The 23,621-nt window shown below is 39.0% G+C and overlaps 1 protein-coding gene across 1 annotated transcript in view; it reads right to left on the bottom strand.

Moving 5' to 3' along the window:
• Positions 1-7,434: 7,434 nt before the first annotated feature.
• Positions 7,435-23,621, bottom strand: part of LOC108408041 (semaphorin-5A-like) — a 60,786-nt gene continuing 44,599 nt past the window's right edge. Inside the window, exon 4 of the mRNA XM_073237960.1 lies at positions 7,435-8,284. Coding sequence (XP_073094061.1) covers positions 8,220-8,284 — 65 coding nt within the window. The 3' untranslated portion in view covers positions 7,435-8,219. The remainder of the gene's footprint in view (positions 8,285-23,621) is intronic.

Raw genomic sequence — 23,621 nt, 5'->3', positions numbered from 1 at the left:
GGTTGTCTGAGTGATTTTTCACTGGACTAGATTCTTCTGCCTTTTCCTGGTGATAGAAGTGGTCACAGGCAGGTGGCATGTGTGTCAGCTGGGAGAACAAAGTCCCTTTCTGCTTCTTGATTGCCTTGCCCTTCTCAGCTGCCTGTGCCATCTACCGGCACACAGGGGAGTAGTCTCTGGGATAATCTCGTGAGCTGCCATGGGTGGGGTGGCCCTCAGGATAACTGAGTGCACTGCATGGAGTTGTAGCCGCTCTGGGTGTGTTCTTCTGCAAGAACAGTGCCCCTTCGTGCCTTCTGGACCTTGCTCCAACTTCAGCTGCCTGTGCCGTTACCTGCCCACCGGGAGCAGTTGCTGGGATAATCTCTGCAGGTGGTGGCAGATGTGCTAGGTGTGTTCTCCTGTGAGAACGGCACCCCTTTGTGCCTTCTGAATCTTGCTGTGGTTTCCTGTTTGCCCTGGTTAGCTGTGTGCTTGGAGACTCTGTGTGATTGTTGTGGGCAGGGCTGTTCTCTGGCTGCTCCACAGCTGTGGTGGGTCAGCCAGTTTGCTTGCCATGCTGGCTGGGGGGAATGAATGGCAGGCTTCTTATCACCATGAGGGCCTTTGGGGCTGTTACTCCCTAGGGGGTTAGGGAGCCTGAAGTTCCTCAATATTCCCAGCCTGCTGGGCTGAGTGTGCTGGGACAATTTTGTCCAGCTGTTGAGCCCTTGTCCCTTTAAGACTTTTGAAAAGCACCTGCTTTTCTTTTGTCCCAGGGGACCTGGCTGTGGGGACCCGCTCACAGTCTCCATCTCGGATTTTACTTTTCCATTTCTCTAATAACCAGTACACCATGCTGTGTGTGTCTGTGCTCTCAGTGCAGATTACTAGGGCTGGTTATTCAGCAGTCCTGTGCTTCCACTCCCTCCCCACTCTGATTCTTTTCCTCCCGCCAGTGAGCTTGGGTGGGGGGAGTGCTTGGGTCCTGCCGGGTCACAGTTTTGTATCTTACCCTTTTTGTGAGGTGCTGAGTTCTCGCAGATGTAGATGTAGCCTGACTGTTGTACTGTATCTTCTGGTCTCTCTTTTTTGTATTTGTTGTATTTTCCAAAATATATATGGTTTTGGGAGGAGATTGCCGCTGCCCTACTCATGCCACCATCTTGATCCCCTTCCTGAATTACCTTTTATATTTATAAAAATAATCTTAGATTTGAGCATATGAAAAGTTAGTAAATTCATCAGTATATATATATGTAAATCCCAATAACATAACTCTCCTTGGGTCTGGTAGAGTCTGAGAAAACACCTTCCTCTCTCCAAATTTCTGAAGGCTATCTGGAGTATTCCAGTTTTTGCATTTTGCAAAAACAAGCTTTACAGAAGCACAAAAAACATCTCTCAGCCTCAGGAACCGAGGGACCAAAGTGCTGCAAAGACCAACTGGAAAGACCAGGAAAAAGGAGGCCAAGCGAGACCTTCTCGAGCTGAACTTCTCCCCAGACGTCCCCACTGGCTGCATCCACTGAGGGGAAGGTGAATGAGAGGAAAATCTGGCAGCCATCTGTGCTCAGTCATCCTGAGAGATGGCACAGAATGGGCAACAGTGGGCCTTGGGAAAGGTGCTTGCACAAATAAAATTCAAAAGTTTAAAGTGTTAAAAGAAATATGACCTGCTAAGGCAGAGGAAAACAAAGCCATAAATTGTGACTTATTCCCTCTAAATTGACGCCAACTCTCTGACTTCAGAGTTTTCTTATTCTCATAATGTGTCACATTCATCCTGTGTTCTGTACCTTAGTGGGGGCTCTGTATGGACAGCTCCCTCCATTTGACCAAACCAAATACAGTGACCAGAATTAAGCAGCCTAAATTCTTTGCCATAGCACATAAATCAGAACTGAGGAAATTCTGGGATAGGTCATCCACATGCTAATACTTAGCTCAGAAAGCCTATAGGCTGCTCTTCCCTCCCAGTATTTTCTCTGGACATTCTCATTTACCGAGGAAACTTGGGTGATGCACAGTGTCTAGTGTTTCAGAGCATCTAGGGTGGCAGAGTACTCCAGGATGCAGAACTCTTAGTGTTTGAAATGTACCTTATTTGGCATTTGGGCATGAAAGCACCTGGAGTGTGCTGACTTGACTACCAGCTCTAGATCGTGGCCTGGGGATGAGGAGGCCTACACTTACCACATCACAGCTGGGGCGGTTAGGCCCATTCTCACAGGTCCAGCAGCAAGCTTGAATGCTGCCACTGCACTGGGCTATGCACTGTTCCCAAGGACCCCAGCCTGTCCAGAACACATGTGGGGAGCACAGCAAATGCGCATTGCAGTATCTGTAATGAGGACCAAGAGGAAAAGGAAGCCATTCAGTGCAATGTGAGGCCACCCACCTTTCCAGTCTTGGTCTGTGTACCAGGTGTTGCACACGCGGGCATGCTCCACATGGAGGGGCTTTTGTATTCCGGGTGGTTGCACAGTCAAGGAGGCAGATGTGGCGTTGGCCATGCCATGTGCACACAGACAATGGGATGCATAGGAGACAATGAAGAAAATGCTAAACTCACAATGGAGGATGACTTTTCCTGTGCAGCCAATTAAAGGACAAACAAAACAAAACCCTTCAAATAGACACCCAAAATGAGGAAACATAGAAAATATCTAGGTAGGGCATTTATCTTCTAAACATAAAAGCTAAAAGATAAAGTACACTTAAAATACTAAGCCAGCAAAGGAAGCACTCTCTCTTTGTATGGGTACTCATATATTTTTTGCAATATATATTCTATATTCTCCAATTGAACAAAAAACTAAACCATGATTTTTAAAAGTAAGTTCCATCCTATGTATTACTTAGGTTCTTATATTTTTAAATTTATTTATAAACATTCACTTAAATATGGATGCTTTTCAATAAATATAAGTATTTTTTGGAGATTTATAATAATTTGAAAAAAATTTCCTTTCCTCTAGCTTACTTTATCAAAAGAAGACATACATATAACATACAAAATATGTGTTAATTGACTATTATGTTCTTGATAAGGCAAGGTAAGTTCAATAGTAGGGTGTTAGTAATCATGCTTTGGGGAGTCAGAAGCTATATTCAGATTTTTGCTGTGATATTCAGTCATGGCCCCTTATGGCTATGTTATTCGAGGGGCAACTGCAGTCTTATTTTCTACATTCTTTTGTACTTTAAATGTAAAATACATTTCAAAATAGAAATTCCATGTGGAAGGATGTGAAATGCAAGGAGAAAAAAAAGGAATTGTCCAATTTACTGCCTCTACATTGGAATAGGATTGTCTGCATATAGCAAAATTCAGGGACTTACTTAGTGATCTAAAGGGTTATTTAATGTTAATAGTTTGTGTACTAAGTCTACTAAGAGTAGGTTTCTAGGGAAGAGTAGAATACACTCTTCTCTTTTCTCTCCCAGATCATCCTCCTTCAGAAATAAAAAGCAAAGGTTCCTGTCTTCCGGCTAAGTTAGTCACCTTTAATGTCATCAATGCCAATAATAGCTTAATACTGCAAGGCAGTATGCAAAGAGCATTGCAAAGGTCTCTTCCTGACCATCAATGTTCACAAGCCAGGACGACCCCAAGGAAATGGACATGGGCCCAGGATGCGTAGCACGGAAAACTCTACATTAACACAGTGGCACCACTGCACCTTATTCATAGCAAAAGAAATGCATCTCTGGAGTAGAATAAGGGGAAATGGTAGCTAGTGACTATGAAAAGTGATTTGGGGAGTGTAGTTTTCCAACAGCCAATTCACGGAAGGGACAAGTCCTTTTCTCTCAAATCAGGAAACAACCTAGTAAAAGGCAGAAGGTAATGTCAGGCTGAAGGTTATCAACAAGTTGAGGCCTCTTGAGAATCCCATGATTCTCATGATTTGGAGAAGAACAGAGGGTAGAAATAGTAAGAGTGAAGTAAAAAAAAAATGATATTTTGAGGGACAGAGAAAAAAATGATAAAGGAACTAGAATAAGCTGTTTTTATTATATAGTAAGGATGACATTAACCTTTATTTTTCAGGAATCAAGATTGTTCCACGAAGCTCCAGGGACAAAATAGCACTGTCAGAGTTAAATAGTGAAGGCTTGTCTCCAGGGATTGATATAACATCTGCTGGCCAGGACCCCTGAGATGGCAGGAGCTGGCTGTGTTTCACTATGGGGTGTGAGCCCTCAGGCAGGTGAGACCACCAGCTGGAAGAGCTCATGGAGTGAAACATAAACCAGTTTTTGATGTGGAACCTTCAGACTGAATCAAGAGAAGAGGTGCAAATGCAAAATTCCAAAAAGTAATACTGGATTTGACTGTGTGTCGACAAAAGCAAAATCTGGAATGTGTTGAAGCTGGAAGCGGGACATACCCATGAATGGAGACCAAAGAAACAATGTTCAAGAAAGTAGGTATTGCTGCTCAACATTAAGTATGAGGGGATTAGGCAATGGAGTATGTCTGCTGAGACTCACACGTACAAGTTGAGAAGACATTATCACAATCAAAGTGAGAGATGGCAGATAACTAGATAAATGTGATGGTGGGCATATGAGAGAGAATTAGGGTAGAGAGTGAATTTGATAAAAACAGAAATAATATGGTCACCTGTGTGAATATAGTAAGTAAAACCCACAAATCAACAAAAAGCCATTATGTCTAAGTCAAAGCCAAGGTCTTGTATTGAAGGAGTGAGGCATTCCAGTTTCAGAGAAGGACTATTTGAGAAGCCATCCATGGGTTGAGGATCTAGACAATCAGGCAAACAGTCATCACATATCAGAGTACAATTCTCTGAACACTTAAATACAGGAGTGACCTATGTGTACTGCCCAGCCATCCTTTCTCTTCTCTTCATCTTATATTTTTAAGATAAAAGAGAAATGTTAATCTTCCCTCTTAACACAATATAATCTCTCATGTCTCAACTCTTCAAACTTAAGACTGTTGGACATTCTTATTTTCTTGTACATCCCAGAGAAAGGGAAGTTGTCTTTTAATTAAGACAGAGTATCTTCTGAATAGAAGTTCAAAAGTCAGATTACAAAAGAGGCAAAATAAAATTGAAGGTACAAGTGACTGAAAGAATTTGAAGTATATGCAAATGTGCCTGCAGAGTTAAGTAAGTGCAACTTATCAACTACCCAGTAAATGCTAACATGTTGGTGCATGGAGGATTCCAGGAGGAAATGGGGATCTATTTTGAGAATATTTTGGAAAAGAGTCAGAAAAACTGTTTAACATCAGAACTCTCAGGTTTTCATTCCAAATATTGCTGTGTAATTTTTCTCACTCTAAGTAGAGCAGGAAGCAGATAACAGCAGACTTACCACCATTCAGAAAGTATAGGATGCCTGAACTCTGTGACACTAATTTCAGCTTCCATAAAAGAAGGGGTAAGAGGGCAAAGAAGAATCTTTCTTTAAAATGCTCATAAAAATCTTGACTTTTAATAAAAATAGGGCAACTGAGTTATCATTTTCCCCATAGAAAAATGAATCACAGGGTGGAAGTACCTTCTTGCTCCAATCTCTGAAAACACTAGACATATTTTTATAGTTAAAAAAAAGGCAAAATGAAACAAAACAAAGCTGCAGAAAAACTCTGACAGGTGCATGTAGTGTGGAGTTTCCAAGTAGTTTTATTAAGCATTTATGGGGCTGCATTTCAAAGTTACCCAGAACTTGCTTTCGTATTTTTTTCCCTTCTTTTTCCTTTAAGTTCCTTTTCCCCTCAAGCCATCATCCTACAGTTGTTCTCAGAAACAAGCCACAGAAGGATCAGTTAAAATGCCACCCTCTGAAATGGCAAGATCTCTAACAAGGAGCAGAAGGGAAATAGAAATTGCTAGATGAGCTCTGTCCCTGTGTGTGGGGGTTTACACTCAGGAATCTAATTTAGAGGAGACTGATCAGAGACAGAGCCCTCTGAGCCCCTAACTCTGGATTCCCTATGATAGTGGAAAAGCTGTTGCTCTCACACCTCCTGTCTCCCAGCCCCAAATGGCTTGTGCTCCTGAGCGTGTGACCACATGTTATTCCTGACCACAAACAACGGTGGAGATGGGAAGTTAGTTACTATGTTTTAAGTTACTTAACTATGTAACTCTACTTGTTTTAAGTTTTTTTGTTGTTTGTTTTAATGGACAAACATCTACACATTGGATAAGTTCTTGAGATTTCAGTTCTGCAGCCTTCTGCCTACTGTGGACTTTTCCCAAATAACTAGCAAAACATTTTTGAATTTTACTGGATCTATTGGGCATCTCGTGTCTTAAAGCACTGAAAGTCACAGATGCATTTCAGGATGCATTAAAATTTAAAATCTTAATTTTTCTACACAATGGCTTGTTCTCATTTTACATTTAAAAACAATTTTTCTCCACAAATTAGCCACTTTTTATAATCTTAGTCTCCGGTAAAGAAATTCCTTTTATAATCCCCCAGGAACTAGATCATGAACACCACACCACATTGGATTATATATTTCTTTATGCCATAAACTGTGTTTAGTTCTTACCATCTGTCTCATTTATGAATAAGATTTTTTTTTCTTCCATTAATGACATGAATTTTAAGTGTTACCTCTGTAAATAAGTAACATTTTAAATATATTACCTCCCCAAATTAGCTGCCCATCCCCATTTTCCCTAAAGGCTTAGCCTTACACAGGATTGCACACAGACCCTCAGCACCCACATGTAACTGGAGCAAAGGGCTTGGTTCCCACGTCATGTCCCGACACTCAGCCTGAGAGAGAGCATGGCAGGCATAAGCTGATAGCAGGGATACTGCAGGGATTCCAGCAAAGTGGAGGAGCACTGGCCTGATCATGTGACGTTTTAAAAGGTTTCAAAACTTTCAACCGGTCTTAAAATGTTCAAGGTACCGGGAGATAACTCAATCTATGAACAGCTTGCCACTTATCAACCTGGGTTTCACAGTGACAGGTCCGTCACAGGGCTGTCTCCTGGGATTGCTTCCCTAATGACAAACCCAGCTTTGTTGACATCATCCTACAGTTTCACTTTTACTAAAAAGGAAATGACATCTTCATCGGTAACTAAGGAACGAGGTGAAGAAAGAAGGGCAGATTGTCTTTGGCTTATCTACTGGGTATGAGATATGCTTAATAAAGGTATTAGCAAATTGGTTGTTCTTGTACTTTGGTTTGTTAATCAAACATCTGCTTGCACATTTTTGTAAGAGGCTTCCTCAATACAGTACCCACTGAAATGATGTTCCCTGATACAGCATTAATGTAACTTAATTAAAAGATTATTGTAACCATTTATTTGTTCATTAATGCAAACACAAAGAAGTATATGCCAGGATAGCAAAATAAGAATCTTAAAAGTGATATGAAACCTCCTCACATTGATTCTTAACAACAACCATAAATGAGAATACATTTTAAATGTGCAGGAAGAATTCAGATGAAACCACAGTTTTGTGAGGTTGAAGCCAAATGTTCTAATGCTGTACAAAGAAACCAGCAGTCAAATCCAAGACTGAGATGAAATGCTATCATGGTGAACTGACACATGGAAAACAATCTCCCCATTTTGTTTATACTGCAGCTTTACTGAGGTATTCTTAGCAAGAATGGCATATAGTTACATAATATCATCAAAACCCTGAAAATGCTCTACGATGTTGGGTAGCTGCTTATTTCTGGTTAGGCAGAAACTCTTCCTTCATCTGGAAATTCATAAACCTAGGACTTCAGTAGCGTTTACTCACAAGTATAGGTTCTGAGACCTGTCTAGATGAATTCTAACATAAGCCGCTCTTCAGCAGCCCCAGATTTGAATGTCTGGGAGCCCAGAGAGAAAGGCCTTGGAACAGAGGTGACTGATGATGAAGAGCTCGGTCCAGCCAGTGCAGCAGGTGCCCCTGAGGCTGGCAGCCTGTCTGCTGAAGATCAGAATGAAGAGGTGGCAGGCGAAGGAGAGGATGAGTCAGCCCAGCAGAAAGGGATGCTGCTGATGAGCTAAGCTAGACCAAGTTACTGCAGGTAAGCAGCCCTCGCTAGGATATGAGGAGGGCCATGCTGGGGGCAGAGCGACGATGTACCTGTCCTTGTTCTGGCCGTCATACATCTCCACGGCTGGGGCTGATCCCGCAGGTGCTGTGCAGGAAGACCACAAGCGCAGGGCTGCAGCCTCCATGCCCGGAGCAGGGGGAAGCGATAGGATCTCGCCGTCAAAACTGACTCAGAGTCCGTCCCGTTCCTGCCCTGGCCTCAAATTCAAGTGTTCCTGCATGTCTGATGGTGGGGCTGCATGAAAAACAAGGGAGAAAAGACCCCAGGACTGAATAGGCTGTGACATTTCAGTTGCTGAATGTTTATTTGGAGTAGTTGGTTTTAGAATCAAGATGGAAAATTGAGAATGGTGTTTTAAAATGCATTATAAGTAATTCAAAAGAGTTATACTAAAACCATTCAGAAAGTTTAATTATGAAAAAATGTTAAAAAATGCAAACCACATTGCTTTAATTGAATTGACTATTTAGAGATAGTCCCCCAAACACCAGAAACTGCATTACAGTATACTTCTTACATAATGGAGACAAAATCATGTTTGAACAAAAATATTATACAGTCGTTGTCTTGAAATCTTTCAGTGTCAGTTCAGTGCAAATCAGCAATTCTACTGAGAGCATTCATATATATGAACAATATTGTAATACTCAATACTAGGCAAAACTTTATTTAAAATGAAGGGACTATTTGAATTCAAATTCCTAATCATTTTCTTTCAAACTAACAATGAACAATGACAATTCAAACAACCTAATTAAAGATTCAAATTGCATATATATGTATATTGATATCATACTATAAATGATCTTATCAGATACATGTTAATACAAAATAATCCATCAGCGACAAATTAGAAATTTTGTTAATGCATTTCTTTCTTTGATATTAGATTTAGAATATTTACCTAAAAATTTCCTCTCATTTGAAAGGCTTCTTAAAATCTGTTTTATCCTTATTTTAAAAAATACATGGGTGATTTTAAGAATTTTAAATATTAAGATGTCTGTCAGATGGAGTCTAAAGCTTCATGCAGTCCATTTAATGTGCACAGAAATGATTTTTCTATCTATGAATAGGATATGCTCTTCTATTATTACCTGTCACCTTCCTTTATAGGATTTAGATCTTCACTGATATAATAAACCAACTGACATCAATTTCCATTTTTACTTTCATATGTTCCTTTAAAAATATTCAAGTCTTATCTGTAGAACTAAAATTCCCAGTATTTGAAAAAACTTAAATATACAGTTACTAAAAGAATTTCAAATGAAATATTCTTCTGAAATATTTCTAAGGATATATGTCAAATATGTCATATTTATTTTCCTTTCTGAAAGTTAGCAATGACAAAATATTGTTATTACTTTGCATATGATAACATGACAAATGCAGCTCTTTTATAATTTAGACTAAATTACCACCAAATACATCTGGATAATTCCAAATTTCCCCAAAAGTTAATTTATTAGCTTTTTCCATTCTGCTAGCTGTTATTATTTTGAAGTTATCTGAGTCCCTCATTAAAGCACTTGAAAAAAAATAAGAACCATTTCCAAAATAAATAAAACAGCACTTTCATTTTTTAAAATCTTTAAATATGATCAAAATCCTACTGTGAGAGGATCTTGAACTCCTTCCAATTAATTCCAAATGAGTCTGGAGTACTTAATCTGCCCAACATTTTAACATGTCATTTCACAAAATACTTTTTTGATTGTATATGGGACATGTATATAGAGAGGTAGGTTTATAAAATATTTGTGTACATGTGATATACATTGTGTACATACAATATACATATACATTGTATATGTCCTGTATATACAGTATGTAAAACAAGTAGGACTACAATATGCAAGGAAATGTATATGTGCAGTTTCAAATGGAAGCGTTTATTATACATCCTTAGGTTTCCACATTTTAAATGCTGCTTAGAGGCAGACATAGTTGAAGGCAACCAGTGAAGTAAACATCAGCGGATGGATAATTTCTGTAATAAATCCAGTCCAGAACACTTCACTGATATATCTTACGCATAATTACAAATTAATTTTCAACTTGACTTTTTGTTTTATAATACTAACACATAGCAAACTCCTTTTAGAAAAATGAATTTCAACTAAAACAAGAGAAAAACATTAATAAGTAAGTGCCAGTACTGTTCTCAATGGTCCTTTCTTGCATTGATGACGTATAAGGACATACTATTTACTTGTGATCTGCAAATAATTATACTTGGAAGCATATATAGCAGGTATCAGTGGAAAGCCTCTAATTTATAGAAATATAACAAGAGCTTAGATAGTGGGTATGTACCTTTTTCAGCTGTGCATTAGATGATAACACCAAATAACCTCAACTTGGTGGCCCTTATTTGCTCTGTGAAAATGCTTTCAACTCTGTGGTGTGATCCAGTCTAGCCTACAGAAAATATGCAGAGAGGGCAAAGTTCACCTTTTTTCCCTTTGATAACCTTTGATAATTGAAGACAGGAGTTAAAGCAAGGTGCATGCCTCACTCTACCCTATGACGCCTGCTGCACCCAACCTTCTCTGCCTAAGGTTCCTGCCCTGAACTATTTATTACATTTGAAAAGATTCATCATGCACGTGAGTGATAACTCCATCACTGAGACAAGTTTATTCTTTCTGGACAACCAATTGTACCTGTACCCCACCATTTGAAAATAATGCTGACACCGTATTGTGTTTAGGAAAATAAAGGCAAACTTGGCTTTTGCTTCATTTCTCCAAAAACAACAGATGATCAATTTAAACGTATACAATTTTATGACATGGCTAGTTAGTCATATATCCCTGGATCAGCTGGCCTATTTATGATTCTCTCTTTCCTCCTTTCTTACCAATAGTCAAGTACTTTATATCCACAATGACTGATGAAATTGTCAGTTCCCTAGCATGCCTGGATCTGTCTATAAGAAGCTGCGGCAAAATAGGGAATGGAACTGCATTATCTGCTGGAGCAATTCACAGGGATGTGGGGGAGTTGGGATGAATTTACAAAAGCAAATTTTTCCCTGGAAAAATCCATTTCCATAGCCTCTGAACCTTCCTGTCTGGTGGGACGAAAGTACAGCTTTCACTGTCTCCATAAAGTTCCCTGGAGACCTTAGTGTTTTCTTAAAGAACCAAGTTCAGAATGACAGAATGACGCAAACCACTCATTGCTTACCCAAACCTGTAAAAGCATTAATGGCCCTGCTATTTAGGCTTTGTATTTACCACCAGCTTCACGATGACTTGACATGGGACACTTGTAATAAATCTTCATGTTTTCCTCCCCCATTTATCATCTATTATAACAATGCTCTCCCATGTTAATAATTAATTATACAGTAGAACCTTACTGGTAGATTGTAAATATACTACAGTAAGTATATCTGATTTGTCATTCTGAAATAATTTTGGATTTACAGAAGAGTTGCAAAGAGAATATGAGAGTCCTATGTATGTTCCCTCCAGTTTTCTCTAATGTTGGCACCCAGCGTAACCACAGTATATTCATTAAAACTAAAAAGGTAACACTGGTACCATACATGGCATTCTACACACTGCTTCACTTAGCTTCTGCCTTTTTTATTCAGTATTACATCATGACAAGTTTTCACTTCAGTAAGTATAGAATCTATGTCACTCCTTTCAAAAGCTGCAGAGTGTGCTATTACAAGAATGAGCCTGTTTAATTAGACAATCTCCTATTGAAGGAACCTATTTTCAAATTTTCATTATTCAAAATAAGGTTGCAGTGACTATCTTGTTAAAAGTTAAAGTCACATACTTACGTGGTGGTTAATTTTATGCGTCAACCTGATGGGATCATGGGGTGCCCAGATACTTGGCTAAACTTCATTTTTTGGTGTGTCTCTGGGGGGATTTCCCAGATGAAAGTAGCATCTGGATCAGTAGACTCAGTTAATCAGTTTACCACTGTGCCCCTCAATGTGGGTGAGCATCATTCAATCTACTGAGACCTAAATAAGAATAGCAAGATGAAGGAAGGAAGACTCTCACCCTGCCTGCCTTTCCGCTTGAGCTGAGATGCTCATCATCTTCTGTCCTTGGTACTCCTGATCCTCAGGCCTTCAGACCCGGAATGGAACCTACATCACCACTGCCCAGGGTTCCCAGGCCCTTGGACTAATCAACTTCCCTGAGTCTCCAACTTGCACATGCAGGTCGTGGGACTTGTTGGCCTCCATAATTGCATAAGCCAATTCTTTACAATAAACCCCTTAAAATATACCTTTCTATACATCTTCAGAATCTCTTATTAGTTCTGTTTCTTTAAAAATCCCTGACTAATACAGGCTTTACTACTGATCGAGCATCAATCAGCAGCATGGCAGTGCCGACTGACACCCTCTCTAATGCTGAATGTTGGCATATATTTTAACTTGCCTCTCTCTGATACATAAAACAATTCCATGCACTTTTTGTCAGGCTTCCTCCTACAAAGCTGTTTGCAGACCTGAAAAAACAGCACAATGTTCAGTGGCAACAGTTTAAGCTGTTTCAAATGAAAAGCTGCCTGGAAAAATCTTTCTTCTGATAATGTCAGTGATTGTTCATGTTTTAAAATTCCACTCCAAGCTTAAAATCAGTGTATTTTTTCTTATCAAATACAAAAATCTATTCTAAAAGGAATACAATATATATCTTCTCTTGCGCAAAATTTGATACTGTGGGCAAAACTTTGATCACTTTGACTTTTTTTCTCAATTATACATTAAGAAAAAGTGGTTAATTACTTCCATGCTCCTGCAAAACTTACTATTTTTGGAAGATGGATTTCTTAAAGAAAACATACAAAAATTCACAGGTTTCCTGTTTTAATAGGTCTAATGAAATGAACGGCCATAGCTTTTCTTTATTCCACTTTGTTTTTCCATCTGTGATGAAAACAGTTAACGAAGTTCTTACCTTCTTATTTTAAGTTGGAGAACTCATAGAGTATTCTTATTTTATGTATTGTTCCGGTTTTGGAAAATATCAGAATTCAGAGAATGTTGTTGGTTGAAATCCAAAGAGTTAAAAGTTAGAACAATTACTGAGGTTGACCTTAGTTCTGGAAGAAAGATGTATTTCTACTTTCATGCACATTTGCTAACCTAAAAATGATACTCATTTATATCTTGGCTTTACCTTCACATTTAAAAATATCTAGTTATGCTTTATCAGCTTGAGTGCACCTTGAAGATGGTGATGTCAGTTTTTTAAAAAGCAGCAACTTTTCACTGTATCCTTAGGAATTTTATGAACCTCTTAAATACTACATTACCTAAGTATCAATTGACTTTATTTGGCTTGTTTTCCATTGCTGGTAGTTGGTGGGGAGAGCCCAGACCTGCCGTGAAACATCTTACAGTGCACAGGATATCCTCCAGATCAAAGAATCATCTGACCCAGATGTCAGCAGTGTCCTGGTTGAGAAAACACAGTCTTCATAAAATAATGCTGAAGATGCTGACTGTACTATTCATTTATAAACCCCCAGACTTTCTTGGAAATATGGCTTTTTGGCTGTGTGACAAAACTAACATGTATCAAATCCCCATTTGGGCATTCTAAGAAGAACTGTGGTGCAGAAAAGGCACATTAGCTAAGCCTGTGCAAGAAAAATACCATAAGAAAGTTTAAGAAAGGCATGATTCAACATAGATATGAATATTGCACCCATAGAAAACACCTCAGGTGACATCACAAATACAGAGAGGTCAAAACTTAATAGAACACAGCTCTCTTATAAATAGATGTGGTCAATACAGGAATTAATGTAGTAATGGTGGTCAAATATAACCCCACTTTCCAGTCAAATTGTCTGTTCTCTTCCTGTTGAGTTGCAAGAGTTCTTTTTGTATCTGGGCAACAGCTCTTGATCAGGTATGTCCTTTGCAAACATTTCTCTCAGTCTGTGCTGTCCTTTTATTCTTTTGACAGTGTCTCACACAGAGCAGAAATATTTAATTTTAATGAAGTCTAGCTTATTGATTCTTTCTTTCTTGGATCATGCCTTTCATGCTGTAGCCAAAAAATCCATCATAAAACCCAAGTTCACCTAGATTCTCGCCTTCCCCAGAGTAGCTGCCTCCCACCTGGCATGATTTCAGATCACAGTGGCTTGTTCTTCCCTCAGTGTGCACCTTATTGGCACAGTGTTTAGAGGCTAAATCAAAACCAGTGCAACCCAGAACACAACACACGGAGGCTGGGAAAACATTAAATTCATTTTAAAGGGAAAATGAGTATTGTCAAATGGATGCAGGTCAGCATACCCGTGTGAATGTTTATGTGGTTGATATTGAGTGACTAATGGCACGGTGCTGGGGCAGTGAAAGACCTTGTGGGGACACTGTGATGCTTCTCTGTACATTGTGTGTTTCTGCCTTTAAGTAGGTTCTGTCTTTAGAGAATATTTAATCAATAGATGTGCCAACCTCTTAACTCCACCTTTTAAAAGTTTGCCCTTTCAGGCAATAATTATTCTGCAGCTACCTAATTTCCATACAAATTTTTTAACAAGGTGTTAAGGTCAAAATGACACTATTAAAGGCTAACTGGATTGATGGTGTCCAGATACATGCTCACATAAATGCAAGAAAAGACATTTTTTAACAGCACCATTTTCCCTATGGTATTTACAAAGGCAGATTTTAGTTTCATAACTCCTCCGCTTTGTACCGGTTCATTTTCTTCCCATTCCCTGCCCTTCTTTTCTCCCCAGGCAGTGAACAGAACAAGAACAAAAGAAGCACAAAAGGCCCAGGGTCTTAATTCCTTTGCTGCTTTCTTAGATCAGCACACTTCTCACTTCTCGGCAGGGGAGAGCTTCCCCATCTCAGAGGATTTAAATATTCTTTCCAGGTTCTGAAGTGAAGCCGCAGTCAAGGGAAAGGGCTCATGTGTTTATTTACCCCACGAGGACTCACTGAGCCTGTCTGGGCAGGCGGCCACACCAGGGGCACCAGGAGCCTGGGAACAGACACCTCGCCCTGGGAGCTCGTGCCCGGAGAGGAACGAAGCCTAAACTCGGAGGACCTCAGAATTCAAGGCGGTGTTTTACAGCTGACTGAGAAGGCCTTAAAGTTGTCCTCAGCCTCACTAAACGTTATCCTAGCTTCTGCCTGACTCTAGGCCCCTGAGTTCCCTTTCTTAGAAAACTTTCAATTTTTGAAAACTTGAAATTCTATCTCTGCCCTTTGAGATAAAAATCTTCTCGCAAACTCTTGGCACTTTTGAAACATAGGAATGTTTTCTTGCCAATGGGTTTCAGCCCCAGGCAAGTTCACTATGGATTCAGTGAGACCAAAGGATGACAATGGAACATTCTTGGGGTGAAAGGGTTTATTCCCTTTCCAACTTTATTTCCACGGTGGCAGGTCAGTCACTAGAATCCTGTTCACTCAGAGCGAGTATGCATGCAGCAGGCTGGTCTCTGCCTCTGGGCCCCTCTGCCCCCACAGCTGTCCTCTGGGCCTCTCTGCCCAGTCTCTGTCCTCGGCGCTGCCACCACTCCAGCCTCTGCTCTGCTCTCCTGCAGCCTTGCAGCTCTGCCACCATGTCACCCAGAGCAGTGGGCGGAGCTCTTACAGAGTCAATAATGACACATTGCCTACACGTGTGCAGTGAGCCAGCCAACCAGGGCCAGGTGAGAATCCTGGCCACAGGAACCTTCACTTTACCCACACTCCCGAGTGCAGTTCCCTTTTTCTGCAACTATCCCCAGCCCAGACTAGCCTACCTCTTCCTCAGCAAACTCCTTGTCTCAGTTACTGGGGTCTCCTCTCTGATAATTCCCACCACCATAAAACTGGTTATTTCCCCCAAATATTTCTTCTGAAACACTTACAGGTCCGATTTTACATTTATTTGTGTGATTATTTGACTAACTTCTGAACTAGACCATATAGTTTCCCAAACCAGAGCTTAAATTCCCTAGGGGTAAAAGTCATTTACATTTTTACCGTTTGTTGTCTCCAGGAGCCCAGCAGAGGGCCAGGTTCTACCCAGAGCAGTGGGCGGAGCTCTTACAGAGTCAATAATGACACATTGCCTACACGTGTGCACTCTCTCCACAGGTGCTGTGCAGAACAAATGCAATTGAGGTGCCCTAAAACAATCTGTAGAGATTGAATAGGTGGTGTGCACATCACAGTAATTGCAGTTGTCATTCCTGTGTGTGTGGCAGAGAACTAAGGCAGATGTTCATTTTCTTAGCAAAGACAGACCTAGCATTTATTTAATGATAGCTGAGTCATGGACAAAGTCCAGTGATCCAGGTGATGATTTAAGAGTTATGCTTACATAAATTATTTAATCTTTACATAGCTGTGTGAGTGAAGTATTTGTCTAATCTTATAAATGACAAAATTGAGGCATCGAGAAGTTGTCAATGGCTACAGAGCTTATACAGTTCCATAACACCATTTTTCAATACTCAGAGTGTGAGGTAGGAAATAAGATAAAACAGAGGCTGGGGGAATGTGGTAGCTTAACCAAACTCATACTGCTAGCAAAGAGTAAAGTCAGAAATTGTACAGGCTCCTCTGACCACACAGTCCAGACCTATGAAAATCATAAAAAAATACTGAATCCAAAACAAGGTAGATAATGTGAAAACAGGGAGCAAAGATCAGATGTAACAAATTGAAAACAAAATGTAATATGGTAGATTAAACACAAGTGGGTTAATAATCACATTAAAATGAGTGGTTTAAACACACAATTAAAGAGGCATCAATTGTGAGACTGGATTAAAAAAGCAAGACACAAATATAAACCACTTAAAAAATCCCCTAATCCCCTCACTTTAGATATAAAGCACAAATAAGTTAAAATCATAGAAAAAGATATACCAAGCTAATACCAATTAAAAGATTGCTTGAGTGGCTTAATTAATTCCAAAGCGCTTTTTAAGGGAAAGAACATAAGCAGGGATTGAGAGGGTCATTTTATTAATAGGACATAACAATCCTAAACATGTGTGCAACAAATAAAACTTCAAAATTCATAAGCAGAAACGTATGGAACTACAAAGAGACAGACAAATTCACAACTGTAATTGGGTATTTTAACACTGCTCTCTCAATTAACAGAGCAATGTTATAGAAATATGTTACAAAATATCGACAAGGATGCTGATAGTAATATTGAAAAGTAATATTAACCACACTGGGTTTTATAATTGGGATTTATAAAATCTTTAGTCCTACAACTACAGAATATACATTATTTTCAAGTAATCTGAAATCTTTACCAGGATAATCCATATTCTGGGCCAAAAAGTATCAATAAACCTAAAAAAATTAAAAACACACAAAGCATGTTCTTTGTGTACAAGGGAATTAAGTAAGAAATCAATAATAGGAATGTGGAAAATCCCCAAATATATGGAAACTAACACACTTCTCAATACATTACTTATCAAACCAAGTGTTGGCAAGGATGAGGAGCCATCATAACTCTCATACATGGGAATAAAAAAAATATGGTACAGCCTCTGTGCAAAGCAGTCTGGTAGTTTCTGAACACTTACCAACATTTGTACTGTATGATACAGATGCTACACATCTAGGAACTTACCCAGGATAAATGAAAACATACACCCATAGAAAAGCTTCTAGATCAATGTTCACTGCAAACTTATTTGTTATAGGGCAAGAAATAGGGAAACCCAAATATCTGTCAGCAGGTGAATGAATAAATAAATTGTAGTGTATCTATACAATCAAATATTCAGCAATAAAAAGAATAAACTATTAATAATACAAAAATATAGATGGATGTTAAGGTAATTTTTGAGTGAAAAAGGCCAGAAAATGAGAGTACATACTGTGTGATTCCATTTTATAAAGTGAAAACTAATCTAAAGTGTCAGAAAGCTGACCAGTGGCTGCCCGGGCACACAGGTTTAGGGCTGAGGAATGGGGTAGAAGGGAAGTGGGGAGGAATCACAGCTGAGCATTTCAAGCAACAGAACTTATAGGACAATACATATGTTCATTGACATGACTGTATTGACGGTTTCATTCTATACATCTATGTCAAAACTTATCAAATTTGTCCACAGCAAATACATGCAGTTTATCATATGGTTGTTATACACCAATAAAACTATTTTTAAATGTAAATATAAAAAACAACCTATAGTAGTTAGGGATAACATAATGAAACTGTGACGAAAAATAAAGAAGTTAGGATATTTGATTCATACTGATTAAGTTCCATGTCTGTTTAAGGTGGGTTTCTGTGTCTCTACTATATTTTACAATAGAAAGTCTAAAATTATAAAAAAAGAAAAGGAAGACCATGTTACACCCAATCTTGCAATTCACTGTTTCCACACAAGAATATATGGTAAGAGGCAAAAACTTGATTTAAAAAATATTTACAATTTCTATGATTATGAAGCATAAAATGTAATACATCATTGAAATATGTCTCTTAATAAAATGGGTAGGGCTCCCCCATTTACATATTTAGGAGTACTATCCTCCTTTTTTTGTTTCAAATATTCTTTTTTATTCTAAGGATTTTTTTTAGGGCACTTTTAGTTTTACAGCAAAATAGAGAGGAAGGTACAGAGTCCCCATGCATACCTGGACAGCGCCCCCCAGGCATACCTCAACATCCCCCACCAGGTAGTACATTGGTTGTAATTCATGCACCTACATTAACTCATCAGAATCCCCTAAAGTCCACAGTGTACCTTAAGATTTACTCCTGGTGAATCTTGTACATAGCATGGGTTTGGACACATGTGTAATGACATGTGCCCACCATTATAGGATCATACAGAGTATTTTCACTCCCTAAAAATGTTCAGTGCTCCACCTAGTCATCTCGACTCCCCAAGCCCCTGGTCACCACTGATCTTTTCACGGTCTTCATAGTTTGGCCTTTCCAGAATGTCATTTAGTTGGAATTACACAGTATGAAGACTTTTCAGATTGGCTTCCTTCACTGAGTAAAATGCATTTAAGTTTCCTCCATGTGTTTTCATGGCTTGATAGCTCATTTCTTTTTAGTGTTGAATAATATTCCATTATCTGGATGCACCACAGTTCATTTATCCGGTCACCTACAGAAGGACATCTGGCTTGCTTTCAACTTTTGGCAACTATGAATAAAACTACTATAAACATTTGTGTGCAGGTTTTTGTGTGGACATAGATTTTCAACTTTTTTAGGGGATACCAAGGACCTCAATTGGTTGGACATATGGTGAGAGTATAGAAACCAATCCTCAAAACTTGGTTTTTGAAAAATGCCATATCCAGCACAATGATCTGTACTTTTATGTTTATTATTCAGTAAATAAACAAATCTATAATTTTTTTTATTAAGCAACTCTCATAAAATTTCATAGCCCTCACTTATTTTTTAAATCAAGCAATACTGAAAAGTATACAGAAGTAAACATCACAAGTAATATTTCTAGAAATAAGAGAAAGGTACAACTGCCCAAGAAACAAGATTCCTGTTACCAGGCTTACCCAGGTACCACAGAACAGTCCCCTGGGCACAAATCATTATCAGATTGTGGGTCTAAACAACTCATAATATTGATTTTTGCTAGTGACAAATGAAGTCATGGAAGATCAGGAGCAAATCCAATGGTGTGTGGAAAATGCAGAGGTAGAACTAGATTATTACAGTAACAAAGACAGTCATTTCAACCTCAATAATCTGAGCCATTAGGAAAATGATCAAGAGAAAAGGCAAAGGTCATAATAAAAATGGCTCGCAGAGGTTGCAGTTTGCACATCATCACACAAGTAGGAGTAAATGCAATTTTAAAAGTGACTACTCAGGAAGAAATATTTGTATAAGACTTAACAAAAACTGCAGTGTATCTTGAAAGGGACATGAAGAGATTCCATCAAAGAATTCCAGCCACAGCAGCGATACATGAAACCCTGAAGCTGGCTCCACCAATTCTCACCCCACAGGAAAATACGTGTACGTCCTACAGTGGAGGAGTTAGTAAATATACTAGGGGAAGAATAATTAGAAATAAAATGTCTTCTCAGAAGGAAATAAAAAAAGTATTTGGGTTTAAATGAAATGATACTCTTAGAGCAGAGTGTGGTAGTAAATAAAACTGCCCTGGCAAATTCCTAACATTTCATGGGCACAAGGTGCCTTGCACAGGGGACCTGGGGAAGTAGCAACAGTGATTAAAATGCCCACAAAATCCTTGAGCACTGATGTGTGCAGGTGGGAGCTGACAGTTTCTCTAGACCAGCACTGTCCTGTGGAAATTCATTACAATCTGCATGAGTAGTTTTCAATTTCCCAGTAGCCATATTTAGAAAAGTAAAAAGGAAACAGGTGAACTTAATGTCAATTATAAATTGTATTTAGTTCAACAAATACAAAACATTAGCATTTAAATATATAACAATTAGAATGATTAATGAGATTGTCTACAGTCTTACATTTCTTTTATACTGTCTTTGACATCTGATGCACTTTATACCTACAGAGCATCTCAGTTCAAACCAGCCACATTTGCAGTGCCCAACAGCCTGGTGGCCAGTGGCTATGGTTTTGGCCAACAGAGACCTAAACATTGAGAATGCACAGAGGTGTCCCAATTCTTCACTGGACAACCAGGTACTCACCTCCCAACCAAACCACTGAGGGATTCACATCTTCAAGACAAGCTTCATTTGACTGCATTTCATGTATCAAACCGTGTCAGAGGATTTTCTTAGAACAAAGGGTTCCATTTCCACAAATGTTAAAAATGCCTGGACTAGACTTTTCATGGCAGGTAATTTAGCCCAGGTCCTCAAAATTTAACTAACAGCTTGTAGTTATCCAGCCAGCGAGTGCGGTCCTGAAACAGAAACCTGCCCTTAACCCTCACCAGGCCACCTGGCGTCTGTCCATCTGCCTGCAGGCAAGTGACCGATGTCCTGTGAGACGGAATGCAGTTATGGATCATTTCAGTACTTCACGGATGGCCACAAAACAATCACAATCACTAGAGAGTGTTCTTCCTACGTTTGTTTGCTTTGTAGAGTTTTGTTTTTAACCAGACATCAAGCTAGTCCCTACTTTTCTTTTGAAGTGTAGCATCTGTCTCTTTTTCTGAAATACAAAAACTAACAAACAAAAAGATGAGTCTCACCAACCTTCCAAAAAGAAGAGTAAGACCTGCTTGCTTTTGTTTATGTTGGGAACTTTCAAAATTTTTAAATAATTACAGAGCTACAGGAAGTTGCAAAGAGAGTACAGAGAGGTCATGAGTAGAGTTCACCTGTCTCTCTCCAGTGGTTCCTGTACACGATGAGGTACACTACAAAAACCAGGATGCTGACAACGGTACAGTGCGTGTACAATTCTATATAAGTATTATTTGTGTGGTACTGTGTAACCAGGACCACAGTCAAGGTACAGAATCACTTTGATACCACAGAGATCTTTGTGTTGCCTTCCTCTCTCCTCCTTTCTCTTACTGATGGTAGGCACTAATTGACTTCACATCTTCCTAATTTTGGAACTTGGAGAATGTTCTATAAATGGTATCACACAGCATGGAACCGTTTGAGGTTGGCGTTTTCTCTCAGCATAATGCCCTGGACATCTATCCACCCTGCTGCCTGTATCAGAAGCTCATTCCTTTACATTGCTGAGTAGTGCTCCTCAGTATGGAGGTACCATGGTTTGCTTATGGAGGGACATTTATTTTTGACAAATGAAACTGTTATGAACAGTCATGTGAGTGTCTTATGTGGACATAATCTCTATTTCTTTGGGATACATGTCCAAGTGTGAAATAGCTGGGTTATATGGTAAATATATGTTTAGTTTAGTTAGAAACTGTCAAATCATTATCCATAGTGACTGTACCATTATTCCCACTACCTATACATGAGAGATAAAATTTTTACTTTTTTGTTTTTTACTTATTTTCTCACTTTCTTGTAGTTTAAGAAACATTTATGCTTTGCATGCATTGAATACTGTGCAGAAATTATACCTGCATATGAAATAAACAGCCCCACTAACAATGGTTATCTTTGGCAGGGCATAGAGATTCATTGTGCACATTAAACTGCTAACCCAGAAAGCTAAATTACCTTATTTCAAATTGTGTAGGTCTGGATGGATATTATGTGTCTCCATTTGATTCCCAGCTCCGGTATTTTAGAGGAATTTTTAGTGTTTATCTCATTGACCCAGAGTTACTGCAGACCAAGGACACCTTTTGTATTTGCTTCTGTTACTTTTCCAAGCATTATCAGTGAGATAATGATGAAATATCCTCTTCCACTCACTGGGCAGCATGTTGCCATAGCAATAGATCATTCTAAACTTCATCAGAGCTACAGGAAGTTTACCAATTCAGCCAGTAGTTACTCAAAAGTAGCAGACAGCTAATACGTTATGAAAGTTCTTTCACTTAAGTTGTAATTGAACAAAGGAATTAAATGGTTCTTGGCATTGGGAGCTCAGCATTACATTTACATAGCAAAAGGGAATTAAAAGAAGAAAACAGGTCTTCTTAGAGAGTATATGCCTGGAAAGGAGATTTTAATTAACTCAGTTTATCAGATTCAACCAAGGGTTTCTTTTTCCCTAAAAAGGATATGTTACCCAGTTTAAACATCCTAGTCATAAATTATATGTAACACTCTTCTATCCCAAAGTAATAATTTAAGCCATAGTCTCACATCCTCATGCTCAGCATATAAATTCTAGGGAGCCAGGTGCCAGAGGACATAGCGTGTCTTGTTCGCTGTGATCTCACTGGCATCTGGAACAACGCCTGGCACACAGGGCATTTTATGTAAGAATTAGCTATTATTATTCTCTTGCTACATTATGAGCTCTACTCAGCATTTGTCTAAAACAGGCAAGCTCCTGCCTCTGTCAGTCCTCTCACATAAAGGCAGGAAAAGAAGTAATAGCTCTATTACAGCCAGCTCTACTGCCTCCCTGAAAAATGAAGCAAAACAAAACAGTCCTTAAAGTACTCTAAATTATAAGCTGATAGCTTAAAGGAAATTTGCCACCACACTTCCTGTGGATGGAAACCAAATTGTAGTTAAAACAAGGGTATAATCAATCGGGTCCTGTGGGTATCCTTTCTAAGCTCTCATCTTCTGTAGCTTAAAGCCAACATCAGCCAGGCTGAAAAACCTGCTAAGGAGGCAACTGAAGGTTCTGAAGGGAAATGACATGCCTTAGATTTATTGCATCTAAATGATGAAACAGCCACCCAGTCGGCAAAGTTGGCAGCCCTTCTGTGATAGTCAGCAGGCAAGAATACAGTCAGAATCAGCCTCTCACCCTGTGGGGACATTTATCCTGTGTCTGGTCCCATTAGTGTGAGCTGCAAAAAAAATCTATGCAAAGTACTTTAACACTACATTAATTTAAAGGAAAAAACAGGAGCTGTCTATTAGATGGAATAAGAAAATTATTTTGTCATTTTTCTGAATTGCTATGTTATACTAATTAGAAACTAATGGCTGATGTTCCAAGCTATTTGGTAGCGAGAGTTCTCATGTATCTTCTTCAGGCGCGATCTTACCCAT

Source organism: Manis javanica, chromosome 1, assembly GCF_040802235.1.
Source record: "Manis javanica isolate MJ-LG chromosome 1, MJ_LKY, whole genome shotgun sequence".
Classification (NCBI taxonomy): domain Eukaryota; kingdom Metazoa; phylum Chordata; class Mammalia; order Pholidota; family Manidae; genus Manis; species Manis javanica.
This window is presented reverse-complemented; position numbering and strand designations above follow the sequence as displayed.